Genomic DNA, 18,645 nt, shown 5'->3' with positions numbered 1-18,645 from the left:
CCCCGCCCCCCGAGCTGCGCCTGCGCCGCCGCGGCTGCCGATGGGATGTGTAGTCTTCCAACTCAACGCCCTCTGCGCTGGATTTATTTATATTAATTTTTAAATCCTCTTCTTTCGGTGTTTTCCCTCCCCCTGGGCATGGTGAGGGACAGTGAGGACACCCCAAGCCTGTTCATCGTGGTCATAAAGCCCCCAAAAGCGTGGGGTGTCCTGGATTTAGGGTCTCATCATGTGCCCCACAGCCATGGGGTGCATCAACATGGCGGCGCCACGGCTACTGGGCCTGGAGCATCCTGCCGGCTCCGAGAATTAGCATTCGAGCCTCATTCCCGGCTGGCGACTCATTATTCCCACCAGGGCTCCGGGAATGTTGTTCTCCACTCCCCCCACGGCATCATCGCAAGGTGGGACGGGGAGCAACCTGCCCGGCACCCAGTTTTGGGGTGAGTCAGCCCGGGCAGGGCATGGCTTCCCCTCCCTGCTGACTAACCCCGGCCCTGGGGAGATGCGGCTCTGGGGTGACGCAGGGTTTTGGGGTGGAAAACAGCCCGGAGGTGAGCGGGGAACGATGCTGCGGTGGTGGGCTGTGCGTTCATGGATGGAGGGGGCTGAAGGGCAGGCACAGCCCCGCACACTGAGGGTGGGGAGGCTGGCGGCACATGTGGGTCTGCTCTGAGGAGAGAGAAAAGGAGGAAGAGCTCAGAGGAAGAAGGAGAAAGAAGGGGTAGTGAAAAGGGGAGGAGAGGCAGAGCAAGGGAATAAGAGATAAAGGTGTGAGGAAGAGGAGGGAGTAGAGATGGAGAGGAGGATGAGGATAGGAGAGAGAAGGGAGAAGAACAGGAAAGAAGAGAGGAGGAAGAAGCAAGGCCACACACAAGACCAGCAAACCCCATCCATCCCCTTTCTAGCACCTCACATCCATCCCACCATCTCCCTCTTGCAGGAGGGAGGCACAGGGAGGGTGAGGTGCTCAGCACGAAGCTGAAGGGTGCAGTCAGGAAGAAGAAGAAGAGGAGGAGGAAGGCAGAGATCCCTGTCCCTGCTTTCTAGGACAGCACAGCCACCACATTTGGGCACCCTGTTCCCGGGGAGCCGGTGACTCCCTTTATTTAGAACCAGTTCCCTTCTCCCAACCACCTCGTTCCTGCCAGGGGGAATCGAGGCACATCCCAGCCCCCAGAACTATCAAACAGCCAGGCACGGTGATGCTTTCTGCTTTTATTCAATTAATGCAGCAATCTATACAAGAAAAAAAAAAATAATAATGAAACCATGAAATTCCAAACCCTGACAGTGAAGAACCAAATTCTTCCTAAGAATCAACCGGAATTAAAAGATTCCCCCACGTCAGACTGTACATAAAATAATCTCTGCCCCATTTACAGCGTTTCACACAGTACTTCTCGTATCTCAAACTTCAGAACTGTACAACTTTGTTACAAACCACGCTTTTTCCTAGGAAAAGCTTACAGAAAAAAAATATTGCCACTTTCTTTTTTATTTTTTTTTATTTTTTTTTTGTAATTTTTATTTTTATTGGTAACAAAAAAAAAATTAGAATCTTTTAAAAAACAAAAATTAAAGTCAGCCATAACTTCTAAGTGTGGGCAGGGGAAGGAGCAGAGACATTTCTCAGCAGAATGTTTCTCCTCCTATCAGAGAAAGGGAACACTTTTGGCAGGTATAAGACTTTGCTGCTGGTAAGGGTCTAGACCCCAGCCCCTCTGAGCCCTCCTCAAAGCCTGGCAGCTGTTTTGATCCATGGGCTTGGATAATTCCACCACTGACCCTTCTTGAGATGCATTAACAAACCCTGATTCCTCCTGCTCTTTGCAGAAAAGCAGGGATGAACCCCACCTTCCTCCCCCTTCCTTAGGAAAGCCAGTTCTCCTGGTCTGGGCACACGGATTGTCACACTGGATGTAGCTCCCGTTTGGGGCTGAGCACGGACATGCTGTGGGTGGATGGAGAGGTTGGACCACACACAACCACATCAGACACACGACAAAGCCAAAGGGTCAGGGCTGTGCATGAGCCCACCCCGAGGGGCAGATGGGAGAAGTTTTGCCTCCAAACTGGAGCTCACCCCACTCCCTGCTCCACACCAGCCCCATGGCACCAGCCTGACCTGAGGCCTGTGTGCACCCCAACAGAGAAAATCAGGAATTCCGAGCCACAGTTTCAACCAGACATGTTACAAGAAGGATCCAGACCTCTGGATCTGTGTGAAAAATGTCTTCTAGTTTCGAATCCAGGTTTCACTCTGATGTTGTTCAGTGCAAAAGAGTTAAAAAACCACGTTATCTACACATATACATCCGTGTCTATAGAAAATGCCTGTACAAGTGGGAAGATGGCCCTGCCTGCACGCTGGGGATTCCTCTCCTGAGGGATGCTGTGGGTTCTGCCTGCTTGCATCCTGCTCCCTCACTCTCCAAGGTGTCAAGCCCCAACCAGTCAGGTTAAAAACCAAGAGCAGATCGTGGCTGGAGAGGAGCTCCTCCTGTCCCCCCAGCCACAGCTGCCAGCTCTGACCCACTGCAGGGATGGGAAGAGGGAAGGAGGGGAAAGCTCCCGAGCAGGACATGCAGGAATACCAAAACAAGCTGGGAAAGGAAACTTGCACACGTTCAGACTGCACAAGGACCAGGATGAGGTGATGGCTGGGACCATCTCAGAGCTAAGACCACCTCAAGATGCCCAGAGACACAGCCAGCGCCTCATCCCATGGAAGTCCTGCTCTGGGAAGCTGTGGAAAGGCCAGCTGCTCCAGCTTCATTATGAGTTGACAGCAGGGTAGAGTATTGCAGAGATAGGGATAAAATTGTGAGCCAGGAGAGCTGAGACCTCTGGCAGTGACCTCTGTCACCATCTGCACCCACAGCAGAGCCCAGCACCACAATGGGTAGGGGGCATGGCCAGGATGGATCCAGAAAGACAAAGCCATCAGGAGGAGAAGGGATCCCTGCTCCCTACATGCGGTTTTGCTATCACAGGAACGCCAAGCTTTCCAAAACAGGGGTTTGTAGCCAAGAGCTGGCCTGGATTCACAGCAGAAAGCTGGGAGGGTGAGGAACAGCGCTTCAAATGCTATGTGTGGTCTGAAAACAGCATTTGCAAGGTTTCACAAGCAGCAGAAGCACAAACTTTTGGATCTCTGGACTGACAAGACGTGTTCCTTGAGAGGCTGTGCCTCAGCACGGAGCCAGTGGGGGCTCTCACCAGGGAAACCATTGGATAATCAGAGACAGACACTGGGGACCTCACCAACACCCCCACAGCCAGCACTGTGCTGAAGGTGATGGCAATGTCCTCTGAGCTCGTGTGACAAAATCCAGCCTGAGCAGAACCCCAACACCAGGTGAAAATCAGCAGGGAAGGGAAGGGACAGTGGGACCCAGATGTCAGCAAATGTCCTTGATCAGCACTGCAGGGAACAACACCTGTGTGGTTGTTTTAGACCAGGAGCCCCTCAAGACAGCAGCAAACAGGTTTCAAAATATATTACATCTTTTTATTGCCAAGCGTGCAGACCATGAAGTGTGTGGGGGACACGACACTAAGAAAAACTACAATTGGAGGGAGGGCAAAGCAGTAAAAATTTAAAAATAAGACTACTCCTTACAACTGCCAACACTTGGGTTCAAAGAATCAACTGGAGGAAGTTTTCCTTAAAAGTACAGCTCTAAATATGGCATCGAGCCCCAAACTTTGCCAACACCAAGGCTTTGGTCTGGGCTAACACAAACCAGGTGGAAGAAGAGGATGATGGTGGCAGATGCTTTAACACAACTCCACAGGGCTGAACACCCGATTCTTCTCAGCATTTCCTGTAGCAACCATGAAGCTCCCTACCCCAGGATCACAGGCAGGAATAAGTCAGGAGAAAGCAGGCAACTTCAGTGCTGGATGCACTGAACTGGGGCCAAACTCGACCCCTGCGGTGTCCCTGCTCCCAGAGCCAGCCTCGGAGGGGACAGAGCTGCTCGGCTCCCCCAAGGCCTCAGCAGCTCCTGTTCCTGCTCTGTGAGAGTGCAGCCAGTCCCTCGGGATGGGATTGCTGGGAATGCTGCACTGACTCTCTCTCCACCTGGAAGGGGCAGTGGAGAAAGGCTCTTCTCAGGGGTCCCAAGGCACAAGCCCTCACAAGCACAGCGTCTCCTACTCCTCTTGGCTATCCCCAGCTCTGGGAAGCAGCACGTGCTCAGTGTGATCCCTCACATGGCAGCCCTGAGATTCCAATATGGATCTCGAGAAAATGCTGGGCCTCGTTTCCTTCCTCCTCAACCACAGCACGCCCCCAGTCAGACCAGCACTGAGAAACCAGAGCTCTAGTACATTCTTCTCGGAGAGGGCAGCGCAGGGACACAGGGCTGCGAGCCCATGCTGGCTTGGGAAAAGGGTCTGGAAAGGAAACCTTCGGCATTTAAAACACTAAAGTGCAACAAAAATGTCCTAAACCCTTTGAAATTGATCGCAGCAAGAGGGGTCTGCAAAGCTTCAAACTTCCAGTTACTGCAGGGCACCCTTAAAACAGACCCAAAAACCACCAGGTAAGAAGAGACCAAGGAGCCCTTTGGTGAAACAAGGAATATGAGCCCACCATGGAATTTTAGCTCCTGGGGTCAAACATCATATTTAGAACATCTGGAAAGGAAAAGTGTTAAAGCAAAAAAAACAAAAAAAACAAAAAAAAACCAAAAAAAAAAACCAACAAAAACCAAAAATACAATTCTTGAATCTTGCGCAATGAAACAGTTAAACTTTTTGGTGTTTTCAAAAGAAATCCCAACAGACAACCTGGCATAACTTTATCTGCTTCCTAAGGGAGAGATGCCTGCCTGACCCATGACTCAGGACACCATGTGCACTGGACATGTTCCATCCTCACGTATGTCTCAGCATTCCTCCATTCATAAAAGCAAATCCTTCCTGTTTACTCTTCAGCCTGAAAGGAAAAACCAAAACTGAAGCTAGATGGAAGATAGCCAGAGGGAGGAGAAAGTTTTCACAGACTGGAGGCCAATCTCATCAGCTCCACGAGCCTGGGAAGTGCAATCCTCAGTGTCGCCTCATTTTAACTTTCCTGGCGGGGCTGCCGTCCTCCTCTTCCTCGTCACAGTCCTCCGTGTACTCGTAAGACCTTCGCCAATAGTTCTCAGAGCTGAAGTTGCTCCGTCTCCTATGTTTTGGTAAGAGGACAGAGCGCCTGTTTTCCTCCTTATCCATTTCTAGAATCCGTGGCCTGTGGAGAGGGAGAAAAGAGGAGTGAGAGCACACCGTGACGGGATCCAGGCGCTCTCCTGGACAATATCTGCACCTTACTTGCCGTGATAGCTCTGCCTGTTTTCCCACTGCTTTCCCAGCACTGGCTACTGGGCAGAGCAGGAACACATCATCAAGCTGCACCTCCCAAGGGGAGCTGAGAACTTGGCTATGATGGGCCAGTTCTTTCCCTTCCCAAGGCTTTGGCCTTTATCTTCACCAGGAACACTTCCAGTCACCTCTTTTTTTTTTTTTACTTGTAGCTGGTGGCCCAAAGAAAAATCCCCTGGGCAGAAGGGTCTGTCTCTACTGCAGAATTTAGAGCACAGAGCTGAGCTCCTTATGGTGCAGGATCAAACCTCAGCTCCAAAATCCTTTGTCCTCTCAAACATTAGCACGGTGCAATTGTTATTTCTGCAGAGCTGCCTCTGAATACTTTCTAGCAGGACTGGGCTGGTGGGCTGCACACACCATTTACTTTATCCGAGTGGTTCCTGAGAGATCCCACTAGAACATCCATGAGAATTACCTGTTATACTGGAGTCTCTGAGGCCAGAGAAAGAGAAAAACATGTTTTTCACACCCATCTGCTGCAGAGACCTATGCAAGCCATCCCCCACAGCCTGATAAGGTCACATCAGGCTGAAGAACAGCTCTGACGGATGTGCACATTTGTCCCGCATGATCGCTCCTCTAATTGGACACCGGCCCTCTGCGAGCTCCCAGGGAAGCTGCATCTGCAGCCCAGCTTCAGATCTTCATCCATCTTCCCAGCCTGCATCCAGGTGAATGAACACTGCTCACAAACAAACCATCCCCGCCCTCCGCCCTCCAGGACAGGTTCAAACAGGGCTGGGACCGCACAGCAGCCAAGCCCTGCGACCAAGTCAACTTTTGGGTTGTGCCCATTGTGCAGAGAATGCCATCTGCATCCTCAGGAAGCTTTGGGATTGGAATATGCAGGACAGCTGGCACACTGGCTATCCCTCACAGCCATGAGAGTGCTCACACCAAGGTGTTTAAGGGAAGCCTTGCTGCAGAGCTCAAGCTTGTCTGAAACCTCAGCAAGCAGCTTCCCTGAAGGTCACGCTTAAACATCCACAGAGTCTGGTTTCTCACACAAAAATACAAACACAGAGCTCTGGAATCAAAACAGACCTGAGAAACTTCCCAAATCCTTAACCTTTCCCAGCCAGCAAACCCTCACATTCCCCCCCCAGGACTGCTTTCATAATATAGTTTAACGCAGCTGCACAGGTTGCTTGGCAATAGAGGTCAAAAATGATTAGCTGCAGGGAAACTATTGTTCTGAACGACTGCATTATCAAAAGCCAGCCAAATCTATTGCTTCTTCATTATGCCACTCACAGGATAAACAATGTAAGCTGCTTACAGCCAGAGCTCAGCCTCCACAAGTCTGGGAGGAACACATAAAGAACTCATTCTGATAAAACAGATCTGGGCATTGCAGAAAGCACCTGGCAGGTGCAAATCAGAATGGTTTTAAATATGTTCTGAGGCCAGGAACCTCAGCTAGGCAGTGATCCAGAGACACCATCCCAAACATTGCTCTTAGGAGAGATGATCCTACCTGTGGGCAGCATCAGGATCTGCTTTGCGATGGGACCGCTTTGGTTTCAGGATCTGGTCCCGGTTGTTTCCCGACAGGCGGTCAGAGTTATAACCTGGTGGCAACACAGAGCTACTCAGGGATTTTGTTTCCAATCGAGGCGCATCTAGTCTTGTTCTGCAAATATTTAAAGAGAAAGAGAATTTGCAAGGGGTTTCTACAGAATCACCAGTGTTGCAGCAGAATTCCCCACCCCAGCCATGCAGCTCAGGAGGAGGGGCAGGAATACCACCCTCCACAGCACAACAAACTGCAGCTTTGTGGTACTAAAAGCTTCACAGAATCACAGAATGGTTTGAGTTGGAAAGGACTATAAACATCACCTCATTTCCAAACCCCTGCCACAGGCAGGAACACCTTCCCCTAGACCAGACTGCTCCAAGCCCTGTCCATCCTGGCCTTGGACACTTTCAAGGATGGGGCAGCCACAGCTTCTCTGGGCAACCTGTGCCAGGGCCTCAGCACTCTGACAGGAAAGGATTTTTTTCCTTATACCTAATTTAAACATACTCTCTGTCAGTTAGAAGCCATTCCCCTTTATCCTGCCTTGGCTTGGGGACACACAGTCATGAGATGAATGCAAGAAGTGCTGCAACCCCAGCTCTGGGACAAGAAGCTGAGCTGCTGGAGCAGCTGTGAAATCCCATGAAATCACCTGGCAATAACTCACAGCTCCAGTTAAGTCACCTGGGTGGGAGATGCCCTACAAAAGTATCATCACCTGCAACAGTAATAACTGCTTCCACCTGGAAACTCCCTCCTGCCCACAGATCTCCCGGGGTCAGGTGTTCCTCAGCCTGACTAAGAGGTGCAAAGAGTTGAAGTACAAGTCAGGAGAAGGTGTAGCAAACAGAAGCTGCACCACATCCCTTCCAGCAGCTCTGCTGAAGAGCAAGCACAGCTTATCCCAAAGGAGAACTGTCACAGGATTGTAGCCATACACAGCTGGAGGAGGGGGAGAACCACTACTTGTTCTCCAGTGCTGAACTTTAGCTCCTGAGGGAGGTTTCCACAGGAGAATCCCAATCTAAACTTCCATTAGGAAGCACATCCAGCTGCCAAGCTTCTCTCTGCCATCAGGGAGAGCCTCTTCAGCTAATCAGGGCGATGCCAGTCTGGCACAGGCAGAGCTGGGCATGGCAGCCTGAGTTTGCCCAGCATGCCAGAAACAAGGAACACTTCCGAAGGCAGCTGCCAGGATGGAGTTTGTGCTAGTCCACGCTGTCATCCTGAGTTGTTCTCAGCTCCAGGGCTGGACCCAGTCCAGCCTGAACACCAAAGGCCTTGCAGATCCTGCCTGTGAAAAGTCAGGTGGTTTAAACAACTCTCAAATACAACAGCAACTGCAGGGCTGCAATTCAAACAAACCAACCCCCAATACACTGCAAGGGCAAGGGAACACCAGCCATGCTCCCTCTGGCCAGGTACAAAGAGAGCTGACACAAAAATGGACAACAATCAATCTACCTGACTTAAATAGAGAAACTCTGTTTATGAGTGAAAGCAGAATGGCAGCAAAAGCCTCAAAAATTGCTTTCAATGGGTTCAATAGGTCTCATTTCTATGCCCACCTCCCACGTTACCTCTCCCAGCATTTCATAAACTGAGAGCACCACTCCTCCCCTCCTCAGGCTCAGAGCAGTTCCAAACCCCGCTGGCTCCCGGCAGCCCTGTGATCCAACACACAGCAAACACTGAGTACTGAAGTGTTTATGACCTGCTTGGTAAGCACACTGCCCTGGAGAATCCTGCAAAACCCCGCTGCTCCTCCAGCTCCCACAGCTTTGTTCTCCCGCTGCCGTCAGCGAAAACACGCTCGGAGCAGAGGAAGAGCAGAGCCAGACTGAAATGTCTGGGACCCAGCAGGCTCTGGCAGAATTCAGAGCCGAATATCCCAGCTCCAACTGGGATGATCCAACCCATCTGCTCAGGAAAGCTCAGGGCTGATCCCCACCATGAAAAAGAGGAAGAGGAGTTTCACGAGGCTGTTGGCTGCTCCCGAGCCTCTCGTGCTCGCAGGCCACCAGAGGAAGTAGCTGTTTTCCTGGTTGCATAACACCCTGTTCCAGGGAAAGTCGCATGATCCTGGGGATTGGGAATGGCGTTTGTGCAGCCATCCACGGTCCCGGCACAGGCAAAGGGCACGGTGGCCCACGAGGTGGCCGCCCTGGCCGGGGATAAGCAGTAATTAATAAGCTCTACTTGGCAGCAATCACAGCACAGCCTTTGGCAAACATTGCCGTGGATTCACCAGGGCTACGCAGAAATAATTACCAGGGGGTTTATGCTTTGCTCAAGGGAAAAATCCTGGTGTGGTTTTATCTGGCCTGTCTGTAGGGTTAGCCCCTCACTGTCTGATGGGCAGAGACATTTCTGCTCTGACATGAAGCAAATCAGGCCCCAAAAATCAGGGTGGATGAGCAAACAAAGCCAGCAAAGCTACAGGCTCTGTCCCCTCAGCAGGAATGCACCAGGTCAGCTGGTACAACCAGGGACACCTCACTGCTCCTCCCAGGACTTAAAGGGGGCTTATAAAAAACACAGACAACAACTTTTTATGTGGGGGGATGGTCATAAGACAAGAGGGAAGAGTTTTAGACTAAAAGAGGGAAGATTTAGATTAGATATTAGAAAGAAATCCTTTACTCAGAGAGCAGTGAGGCACTGGCACAGGTTGCCCAGGGAAGCACAGGTTGGACACGGCCCCAAGCAACCTGGTCTAGTGGAAGGTGTCCTTGCCCATGGCAAGGGTTGGAACAAGGTGAGGTTTAAGGTCCCTTCTTGCCCAGATGCACTTTGAGGGCAGCCAGGCTTGACTGAAACAATCCAACACCCTCAGCTTAGCAAGGCAAGAGGCAGAACCAGTTTAAACAGGTGTGTTCGATATCTGCACCAGTTTGGGCACCTTTAGCTCATTTATCTGAGTCTGTCTGTTCCAGGGAACTGCTCCACAACCTAGGACAGGCAGCTTCTCTTTCCCAAACTTCAACCAAAGCAGCTTCAACACTTGGAGATGCCTCCTTGTCAGCACTTGTGCTGCTTTTCCCTGGCTGTTTCAACACCATGAACATGACAGATGTAAGTTCTTATCACAGCCTCTCTCTCCAAACCTCACGTGGCCATACCCAGCTGTGGGGTGGTTTGGCTACAGCCTGCCTTTCATCCCACTCTATCTCCTGCCACATCTCATCCTGCCTCCCTGGGTCTGGGCTGATTCTGCCTGCCTAATGCCTCAGGGCTGCTGTTTTTCCTGCCTTCATTCCATGGGTTTCTCTAACCAGATGTCCAACTCCACTCCGCTGGCTTTGTGCCATGTCCTCATAATGTTGCCAGACTTGTTTTGAAACCAACTAAGCCATCCAAAAGCTCATCCAGTCTGAATCCAGACCGCTTGCCTGTGAGCCTTATGTCAGCCTGGGCCACAACCATAGCCCTGCCACCAATGCCCACGTTTTTGGCTGGGTTTACAGCACTCAAAGTTGTGTATTTTCATTTACAAAGACACTTCTTGACAGCAGAATTACTGCTAACACCTTCCAAGGCACAGTCTGCAGGGGTCAATGTGTGGCAGTCACAGTTTTTGGTCTCCTAGTAGAAGGAAATGAGGAGAGAGGGCATTTCTAGGCAGAAAATAAGGTTTTACTGAGGGATTTTGGGGAGGGGTTAGTTTACTTTTTCTCCATTTTCTTAAGAGCTTCAGGAACAAACATTGATTGATGAAATGCCATCAAGAGTGCTCTTCTAGAACAGGAAGCCCCTTTCTAAATCAGCTTATGGAGCCTGGCTCCCCAACAGAGACTCAAAGGACAAGCTCTGTAATGAGCTCTGAACTTTCTAAGTGTTTCCCTCCAAAGCCTGTCTTCCTCTCTCCCCAGGAAACAAAACCCATATACCAAGAAAACTTTCTCTCCTTCATAGGACATTCTTTACCTCAAGCATCAGCTTCAAAAGACTGTCCAGGTAACTCTCCCATGACCAGACACCTGAACACACAGCCCAAAACTAGAGTTTGATAATCCCAGGTGTTTGGAGCTGGGCAGCCAAGGAAAGCCAGTTTGGGCCCCAGCATGGCTTGAAACCCCAGATATTACAATGAAGTGCTGCTGCACAAAGCCAAGCAGGGATTAACCCTGCAGGAACAGGTTCCAGCCACTTCCACTGCCAGGTACAGCACGACACGAGCCAGCGCCAGAGTGACACCTAATCAAGGTGTAAGATCAAGCCAGCAAATTAACAAGCAAGGCAGTTTTCAAGTGTTTAAGCATCATGACACCACATCCACGTTTATTTTGCTGTCTGGAGGGCTTCAACACTTACTTTCGGAGGATGATGACAGCTCTCCTCTCCTTGATGTCCTGTGGTCGAATGCAGTGTGTGATTTCGTCGGCCGCATACCCACTGACAACAGAAACAAAAAGCCACCATCAGGGAGATGCCAGGCAGAAGCAGAAAGTGGTTCCCAGCCTCAACAACTCAGTTTGGCCAGTATTTCCTAACTTCCACCAGGAATTCTTCCCCTAGGCACACAGGAGCTAGACTTACAGGAAGGAACAAACATCGGGAAAGAATGAGGACAGTCAGGGGGTTTTGGGGGGTTTATGACTCAATTTTTCAGCATACCCCAGAGGAAACTGCCACCTGCTCCAGCACTGTGAAATAAAACGTGTAGAACTGTAGATTCAGACCATTAATTCATGAAGAAAATAGAAAGCAACAGGGGGAAAAAAATGAGCACATTCCTCCAAAGCATCATTTCAAACATGCCTGTGAGAAAAACCATCTCTCACTGCTCAGATGTGCAGCACACCCAGACCCAAACATTTAACAGATCAAGGAGGTTTCTTAGCCACAGAGGGGTGCAGCTGTGGTAAGAGCTGAGCCTCTCACCCCCTTTCCCTGAGCACAGGCACCTCATCACCCTCCCCATCACACGGCACATCCTCAGCCACCACAAGATCATCACCAGCCCATAGCCAGTACTGATGGGGTAACCTACAAACTGAGACCTGCAAACCAAACTCCTCTAAAACCTCCCTGTAACAGGGTGAAACAACTCCCTGGGCTGAGGAAAAGCCCAGGCTCAAGCAGTAGCTGATGTCAGCAGGAGTGTTTCACCATGTGACTCCAGATACTCCACATTTTCATCAGGCTGGAGAAAATCCACGGCCAAGGACAGCCAAGGCTTCCCCACAACAAACTGGAGCATTTCCTCATGGCTGCTTCTGTTTTCAGCTGGACTCCTGCAGCCAGCACAGCAGGTGTAATCACGGTGGGTCCGTGGAGAGCGGCCACCACAGCTGCTGTGACACACAAACCTTGCTGGGAGCACATTCTCATCACTCCAAGGGTGAGAGCCAGCAGATCCCAGCGGTGGGGCCTGCCCTCTACCTGCCGTTTGGAGAGTGTCAGCTCACTGACAGCCTTCTGCAGTCCAGGATGGGGAAAAGAGAAGCTAAACAACTTCAGAGCTTCCTGAAACACCCAACGAGGGCAGGAACACCTTGGAAGGCACTTGGGTGAAGGCTGCTCAAGCCTGCACACCCAGCCTGAAGCAGAAATCACCAGGCCCAGTGTCCCCACAAGGCTTTTCCGTGTCACTGCTGGCACACCAGGGTCAGGGGCTGGCAGGTTATTCAGGACACCCTGAGCAGAGAACAGAGCTCACACGCAATTCTTCCCTGGGGACAGGACCGGGTTTCCTTGATGTGGTTAGATAACCCACCCACTCACCCAGAAACACCTCCTCACACACAGATTTACTGCTCTGTGGGGAGAGCTGAAAGTCTAAGACCTGACCAGTTAAAGCAGGGGTGGTGTCCATCCCCACCATGCTCCAGGTGTTGCAGAACACGGCAGAGTTATGCCAAGGGGCCTGTGATGATGCTCTATTATGTTCCTGGAATCTCTGCGTCAAGCTCCAGTGAATTCATGAATATCACCCACGTTAAAATTCAACTCAGCATCCTCAGCAGCACCCTCAACACCAGGGAAAGGTCTGCTCCCAGACCTGCTCCCAGACCCGAAATCTCCATCATGCTATCAGCCTGGACACTCTTAGCACTCCTTCCCCAGGCAAGAACACCCTTTCCAGATCACTTCCAGAGCGGCACCAGCAAGTTTGTGCTCCCAGATGCACACAGCATCACACAGCAGCCCCACCACTGTGGTCTGAGGCCCTGAAGGGGGACACACCAGTCTGCCCCAGTGCCAAACTGGTGTGGGTAAACTCTGTTTGCACTGTATCATACACAGTGATAGCATGCCTCTGCACAGCAGAAATGGAAGAAAAGGATTATTTGGTTGTGTCATATTTGTGCTGCCTTGTGCCAGCATGAACTTCTCACCCACCACCCAGCCTTGCACATGTCCTGAGGGTGGGTGAAGGGGCAGACCCCCAAGAAAAACACCCATAATGAGACCAAGGATCTACACATAGATTTCTTACCCAGAGAACAAACCCAAAGTAACTTGGAAAGGAAAATCATGAATTCCTGGCCATGAGAACACCTGAGTGTGGCATCTCCATCCCAGAGTGTTTTCCAGAAGAACACGGGGAAGTGCTGACGTTTTCCATACACTACCCCAAAAACCAAGCCCCAAGCCCAACCTAACCTGTCAAACCTTACACCCCCAACTCTTCCCTGAGTCTCTTTTTCCATCCAGAAGAGCGGCTGCTCAGCCAGAATTGATTCACAGAGAGATAAAAGTGGATATTTTTGTGGAAACGTCACCAGAAAAGGAAGCCTTGAAGTTCTACAGACTCTAACAAGAAAAGCTTGAACAAATCTCTGCCTCATCACCACTGGCACACATGGAACTTCCTCTGCACCAACAGCCTGTTCTGAGAGATCAGGCTATTTTGGAGCAGACAGCTGCAGAGAGATTCCTCCAGCTGGGAAGGAAGGAGGTTCATCCTCCAGCGACTCCAACCTGCTCTGATTATGCCTCCATCAGGCACGCCTTGAGACAACAGGAGGGACACACACCACAGTGTTCCCCTGCCATCACAAACAGCCACGAGATGACCTGGAGCACTCTCCAGCTGCGGGAGGGAAGCCCGTATGGCACGAGCTCCCGAAACTTGGGAACTGTTACCTGTGCCTTTCCTTCCTCCAACTGCAGCTGCACTCTTCCCAACACTCAGACAACATACCTGGCAGTTTCAGTGCTGAGATTTGCTTCCTGTGACAGCAGCTGCAGGGCAGGGATCCACCTGGAACCCCCCATCCCAGCTGGCTCCACACACCCCCTGCCCCCTCCCTTTTTCCCAGCCCAAGCATTCTCAAAGCACACATTCCCCTGATGAAAAGGCAAATTCCTCCATCTCCCCACCACTGCTTCTATTGATTGAAGCTCACCAAATTACTGTTAAAATAAGAAAAATATTTTAACCCCTCCCAAAGGAGCTGATGGGTCACAGGACTGGGATCCAGCAGCACACACCAAGCTGATGCTTCCTCCTGGCCTGGCTGCCACTGAGACAAACCTGCAGGAGCACCTGCTTCCCAGGGCTGTGGGAGAAGAGGGGACTGGAGGAGGTCATCTTCTAGATCTCAAAACCTACAAGAGCAAATCTTCCCTGCAGATGTGAAAGGAGAGGAGAAAGGGCCTTGCTGGAAGAGGGAAGGGCTCATTACCAGGACATGGGGTGCCTCAGCCTTTGCCTTGTGGCAGAGGGGCACGGCCCAGCCACGTGAATCTTGTTCCACCTCACCTATCATTTGAGGGCTGAACACTTTCTAAGGAGTCTGGAGCACGTTCAGTGTTGGCAAACACCACATCCTGCTTCAGGGCAGGCAAACAAAGTCGAGGGACAGGAACGGGGAAAGTCACTCTGCAAAATCCCTCCAGGGTCAGCAGCTATGAAATTAGGAGCAGGAACAGGACAGGGGCAATCTGGGGCCAGCCTGAGAGTGCTGTGGGGTCAAAGACAGGGATCTGACAGCTTCCTTTAGATCCTCATGACTTCCACACATGCCCTGAACAGCCACGGCTTCCCCGGCAAGGCTGCACGCCAGGAGCAGCCACTGACCCAGCAGGATTTGAATCCCAGACATTACAGGCATGCCACCTCTATCTGTGCCTGTTCCCCATCTCCAGGGCAACTGCCTCCAGCAGCTGTTTATCCACGGGAGAAAATGCCAAGTTTGGGGAGCTGACTTAGTCATGACCAAGGGCTGGATTTGGTGACACACCCCTGAGCAAGGTCTGCACCTCTCCTGATAGCTGGGGTTAGATGGGAGACAAGGAGATCTGCTGTGAGGCAAGGAATTGATTCCAGCCAGGATCCTATCAACACAGAACAGTCACTTCGATAGAATCTCCCTCAAATGAGTGTAAAGTACCTGCTAACTGCTGTACCAAAATTGAAATAATCCCTGTTTTAAAGTCTATTACTTGCTGGAAGTCAGAACATCTGACCGTGATCAAGCTGCAGTGGGTGAGCTGGAAAGCAGCCCTAGGATTTGGTGGGAAAATATATTTAAGATATCTTTATTTGGTTTGTAGGATTGCTTCAGCCACATTAACAAACTGATTACAGTACTTCAGTGACACTGGCCAACAACCCAAACACCCCTGGGAGACACCTCACTCCAATTCCAGGAGCCCTAAGCCAGCAGCCTCTTCCCAGCAGTTTTGAAGGAAGAGCAAGGATCTGGAATAAGAAAACCTCATTCTTTGGTCCTGGAGCAGAGAAAGCATCTCTCCTTCCTCCCGCCATCCTCCACTGCAGATCCTCCCCCAGAGTTTTTCAAGAGGCTTTGACTGCAAGACTTGAGGCTGACCCTGCATTAGCAGCTCTGCCAGAATGTTTCCAAGCAGGATAAAAACTCTCAATGTCTTTAAAAAAGGCCTCTGGCTGTAAAAGGAAGAACAACTATTTATCCAGGCCTGACAAGGAAAGACAGCAGAGGGGTTTGCATCACCAGCAGGAAAATTAGGAAGTTTCCCTCCTGCTATCGCCGAGAAGTCAGGGAGCAGAGCAGCTGCCTCACACCCAGCAGTCTCCATCCCTGGGGACGGAGCTTGCTCTGCAGTAAAAAGATACAGGGCAGGATGGGTCCCCTTGGGTCCCATTTCACAAAATCACCCTGACCTCTGCCCCCCGAGCCCTGTCAAACCACCAGAGAATGAGAAAATGTCCTCAGCAGCCTCCCTCATCCCTGGCTAATCCACACAAGTTACCTAACACCGGGGTACTGCGAGGATTAGTTAATGTTTGTGCAGCTTTTCCGAGATAAAAGCTACGCGAGATCTCAGCATTTATTATTGATGCACCAGTCAAGGAGGCCGTGTGTTTGTGGGGGGAAAAATTCCTTCCCGAACCCTGCGGCGATCAATTTACAAGCCAAAGCAAGGGATTGTGTTACGGCCTGGGAGCCCGGAAAACCGGCCTGGACCTTCACCAGTCCAAAAAAATAACCCCCAGAAGGAGGATACAGCTGGTAGCACTGCTGGCAGCGTCCCGGTGATCCCTGCTCCTGGCAGGGAGCACTCTGACCTTCAGGGACAGGAGGGACTGGCAGTCCCGGTGCCAGGATGGGAGCTGCCCTCCCCAGGAGCAGGACACCAGTGGGATCCCTGTGCTCCAGCCCTTGCTGTCCCCTCACCTGTCTGCTCCCCCTCCCAGCCCGGACCGGGAGGCAGCGGGATTAGGAAGCAGGCGTTTCCCGGTGCCAATCCCAGCTTTACCGCCGACCGACTGCGTGACCTTGGGCAGGTCACTCCACCTTCCAGGGCTCTTCCTCGACACACACCATGTCCTTTCCTGTGCCCGTGACCCGCTGCACTTCCAAGTGACAATCACGCGGGGCTCTGGGCTGCCTCCCGTCACCGGGCAGGGGAGGGCTCAGCATTCCCAGTTTACACACTGGGAACAGGAGGCCATTCACACCTCCTCTCCACCACTAAGGTCAGGTCAGAGAAGCACCGGACGAGCTAAGAATAGACCCAGGAGCCCCGTCCCTACCAGCTGCTCCGCTCTGACCACTCTTGGGCAAAGGATCCATTTTGTGCCTCAACGTGTTATTTTAACCATTTACGGGAACTCAGTGGTTAGCGGAGCTCGGCGAGCGGCCACGCTCCCACCAGCATCCGCCTCAAGCCCCGTGGAGAGGGCGCCCACCCAAATCCTCACCCACCAGGTCGGCAGGACCCCCCCGAATGGCCGCTTCACCCCTTCCACCAGAGCGAACCCCTGAGCTCCTCCAGGCGAGGGAGACGGAGCCCGAGGTGCGCCTCGTGATCCGCGTTACACAACCGGGCCCCGGCTCCTGAGCGGAGCCTCGGCAACGCGGGCGAGTTACCTGAGCACCGTGACGCTCCCCCTCTTCACGGGCAGGAACAGAACGGGCTCCGACACCCTGATGGGTTTGAACTGGAATTTACACCCGAAGCAGAGCGCCGAGTCGCTGAAGAAGGACACGGAGACGATGGGCCTCTCAAAGATATGGATGGGGTCCACGTGGGAGACAATGCAGCCCCCCGGCTGGTAGTCGTTGATGACGGCACTGTTCACAAAGCCCTCGGGGATCACCCGGTGCTCCACCAGCTTCCTGATCACCAGGTCGTGCACCCACTCGGGGATGGCGTCCACCTCCCCCCGCGGGTACAGCCGCTCCTGCCCGGGGCCTCGCCGCTGCAGCTGCGACCCGTAGGTGTAGCCTTCCCCGAAAAAATACTTGTTCCGCAGCGGAGCCCGATCCACCGTGTGCTCCTTGTAGAGCCCCTTCTCCGCCCGGGACACCACGTCCTCGATGCGCGCCTCGATCTTGGCGCACTCCTCGGCGCTGAAGAGGCGAAGCTGGCGGATGCCGCTTTTGACTTTCCGAGCTTCCTCCTCCTCCTTCTGCTCCTCGTAGTCGCTGGGCTCGGAGCCGGAGTCCTCCTGGTGCCGCCGCTTGCGGTCGTACGGAGGTTCGGGGGGCTCCCTAGGGAGGCCGCCGCCGCCGCCTTTGTGGCCGTCCCGGTAGGGCATCATGGACTTGAGCTTCTCCCGCAGGTCCGTGTAGCCGCTGCCGGCCATGGCGCGTCCGCAGCCCCCGCCTCTATCGATCCCGGCGCTGCAGGCGGCGGCGGGCGGCGGCGGGGGACGCGCAGCTGCTGCTCATGGCACCCGCCGCCCTACCGGGAGAGAGAGCCCCGCAGGACGGGGAGGTGAGGATGGGATCCCGGTACCGCGTCAGACCCTCTCCCACCCCCCCTCCACCGGAGACAGGACCTCCCGCCCTCTCCCTCCCTCCCTCCCGGGGCACGGGCGGCCCGGCGGACGCCACACTCACGGCTCGGCCCGGGGCGGGCGCGGACAACGCTGCCGGTGCTCACGCGGCGGCAGGGCCTGGCACATTCCCAGCGGCAGCCCCGGACGCCCTGCCCGTTCCCACCGCCGCGGCTCTGCCCATGGCGGGGGGCAACCGGAGGAGGTGTGGGGGGTCCCGTGCCGTGCCAGGGGACAGCGGCGGGCGGGGGTCTGGCGCGGCCCTTCCCGCTACGTCACCAGGAGCCGGCCCGACATCCCGGATCGCCCGCGGGGCCGCCCCGCGCCCCGCCCCGCCGCGCACGCGCCGCCACCGCCCCCGGGCCCGCCCCTCTCGCGCACGTACGGACTGAGCGCGCGGCCCGGCCCCGCCCCCCGCGCGCACCCACCGGCGCCGTTAACCGGGAGCGGCGGCCCCGCCCCGCCCCGCCCAGCGCTGATTGGCCGGGGGGCGGCCAAAACCACCGCGGGCCCGCGGCTGATTGGGCGGTTG

The 18,645-nt window shown here is 53.2% G+C and overlaps 1 protein-coding gene across 1 annotated transcript; it reads right to left on the bottom strand.

The window, feature by feature from the left end:
* Nucleotides 1–1,203: 1,203 nt before the first annotated feature.
* ALKBH5 (alkB homolog 5, RNA demethylase) lies at nucleotides 1,204–18,436 on the bottom strand. Its single transcript, XM_015643220.2, has 5 exons — nucleotides 18,178–18,436; nucleotides 17,203–18,019; nucleotides 11,213–11,293; nucleotides 6,857–7,012; nucleotides 1,204–5,245 (listed from the first exon to the last, which is right to left on the bottom strand). Exons 2-5 carry the CDS (start codon nucleotides 17,919–17,921, stop codon nucleotides 5,062–5,064), a joined length of 1,140 nt encoding a protein of 379 aa, XP_015498706.1. The 5' UTR covers nucleotides 17,922–18,019; nucleotides 18,178–18,436; the 3' UTR covers nucleotides 1,204–5,061.
* Between the last annotated feature and the right edge of the window lie 209 nt (nucleotides 18,437–18,645).

Source organism: Parus major, chromosome 14, assembly GCF_001522545.3.
Source record: "Parus major isolate Abel chromosome 14, Parus_major1.1, whole genome shotgun sequence".
NCBI lineage: Eukaryota > Metazoa > Chordata > Aves > Passeriformes > Paridae > Parus > Parus major.
This window is presented reverse-complemented; position numbering and strand designations above follow the sequence as displayed.